This window comes from Etheostoma cragini, chromosome 2 (genome assembly GCF_013103735.1).
Source record: "Etheostoma cragini isolate CJK2018 chromosome 2, CSU_Ecrag_1.0, whole genome shotgun sequence".
Taxonomy (NCBI): domain Eukaryota; kingdom Metazoa; phylum Chordata; class Actinopteri; order Perciformes; family Percidae; genus Etheostoma; species Etheostoma cragini.
In genome coordinates this window covers 28,905,471-28,906,818 of record NC_048408.1, presented here as the reverse complement: position 1 = coordinate 28,906,818, position 1,348 = coordinate 28,905,471, and the positions used below count along the sequence as shown (strand labels likewise).

At 39.3% G+C, this 1,348-nt stretch overlaps 1 protein-coding gene across 2 annotated transcripts in view; it reads right to left on the bottom strand.

Moving 5' to 3' along the window:
* Window positions 1–829: 829 nt before the first annotated feature.
* The window catches only part of LOC117962204 (B-cell receptor CD22-like), a 2,607-nt gene continuing 2,088 nt past the window's right edge, over window positions 830–1,348 (bottom strand). The window contains exon 6 of one of the 2 annotated variants that reach the window (XM_034901363.1): window positions 830–1,032. In XM_034901363.1, the coding sequence (XP_034757254.1) occupies window positions 949–1,032 (84 nt within the window). In that variant the 3' untranslated portion in view covers window positions 830–948. The remainder of the gene's footprint in view (window positions 1,033–1,348) is intronic. The other variant, XM_034901369.1, reaches the window with a different exon arrangement.

Below are 1,348 nucleotides of genomic sequence, written 5' to 3'. Positions count from 1 at the left end.
CTGACTGGCTAGTAGTCCTTACCTAGGTACTGTCAGGGTCCTCATACTCTGCTTCTGACTGGCTAGTAGTCCTTACCTGGCTACTGCGCATGTGCGACTCCCAACAAAGATGGAATAGAAGTGAGATCTCTCACTCTGTAGCTAAAACAGAGCTCAACACACAGGTGGAAAAGAGGAGCTGCAGCAATGTGCAGTACAACAAAAATATGGTGTTTTTTTTCAAATTAAACCATGTAAACCTATTCTGGTACAACCTCTAAATACAATTATGAACCTGAACATGAGCCTAATATGGGCACTTTAAGTTTATCCCCCAGCTGGATATGGAGTGTGAGGTGGGGTTATTATGTTTTTTGTGGACTCAGCAAACCAAATTCCTTTTGTCTATGTTGAAATGGCAATAAAAGTTATTAAGTATTGAATCTGTATCCTAAAACAATAGTCAGCTGCCCACATACAGTATATATATATATATATATATATATATATATATATTGTATATATATACACAAACAGGTTTCTGTTTATTGCAATAACTCCACCTGTTTGTTCTAGCCATTAATTAAGTAATATGAGAATATAGCTGTTTAAGTTAGACAAACCAAGTGGACATCTAGAATGTAATTAGCTCTTTCCTTGAAGTGTTGAGCTGCAGTGGAAGGACAGAGTCCGTTTTACTCAATCAGGCAGTTGTTGAACTGAGTCCAGTTATGTTATGTACCTGCACAGGTACAAATAAAGCTGCATTCTTCTCAAATCCTCTGCTGCTTGCTGCTTCTAAAAAAAACTGATAATGAAAATGTTTGGAGGTAAAGACTCCCGCCTCTGGTCCAACTGCATCTGCAGCAGATCACATGAAACTGGTGTAAAGTTACAGATGGAACTGGGACTGTAAATCTGAAGTGGGCCTGTTTTATTGGATGCAGGAGGCTCTAACCTGACTGGACTTCACACCAGGTCTTCCTGCTCCTCAGGGTCTTTTGGCTTTGTTGCAGGGTCTGAGATGTTCTCATAATCAGGACAAGAGTCTGACTGATGGAGAGAGACGACAACATGAGGACCTCACTCATGATAACTGCATATAATGGTTTATCATTTATTATTTGCTAATAATTCACTTTACAACTTGTTCACCTTGTAGAGCATTTATAAGCCAAGTTCTTACAACCGTGTATGTATATATATATTTATATATATATATATACATGTATAAAGTATATACTCTAATCCCTGTGCGTGTGCGTGTGCGTGTGCGTGTGTGTGTGTGTGTGTGTGTGTGTGTGTGTGTGTGTCTCACCTCTATCTCTACAAGCTCATGTGGTTCGGTGGTGGGTCTCAGAGTTTTCTT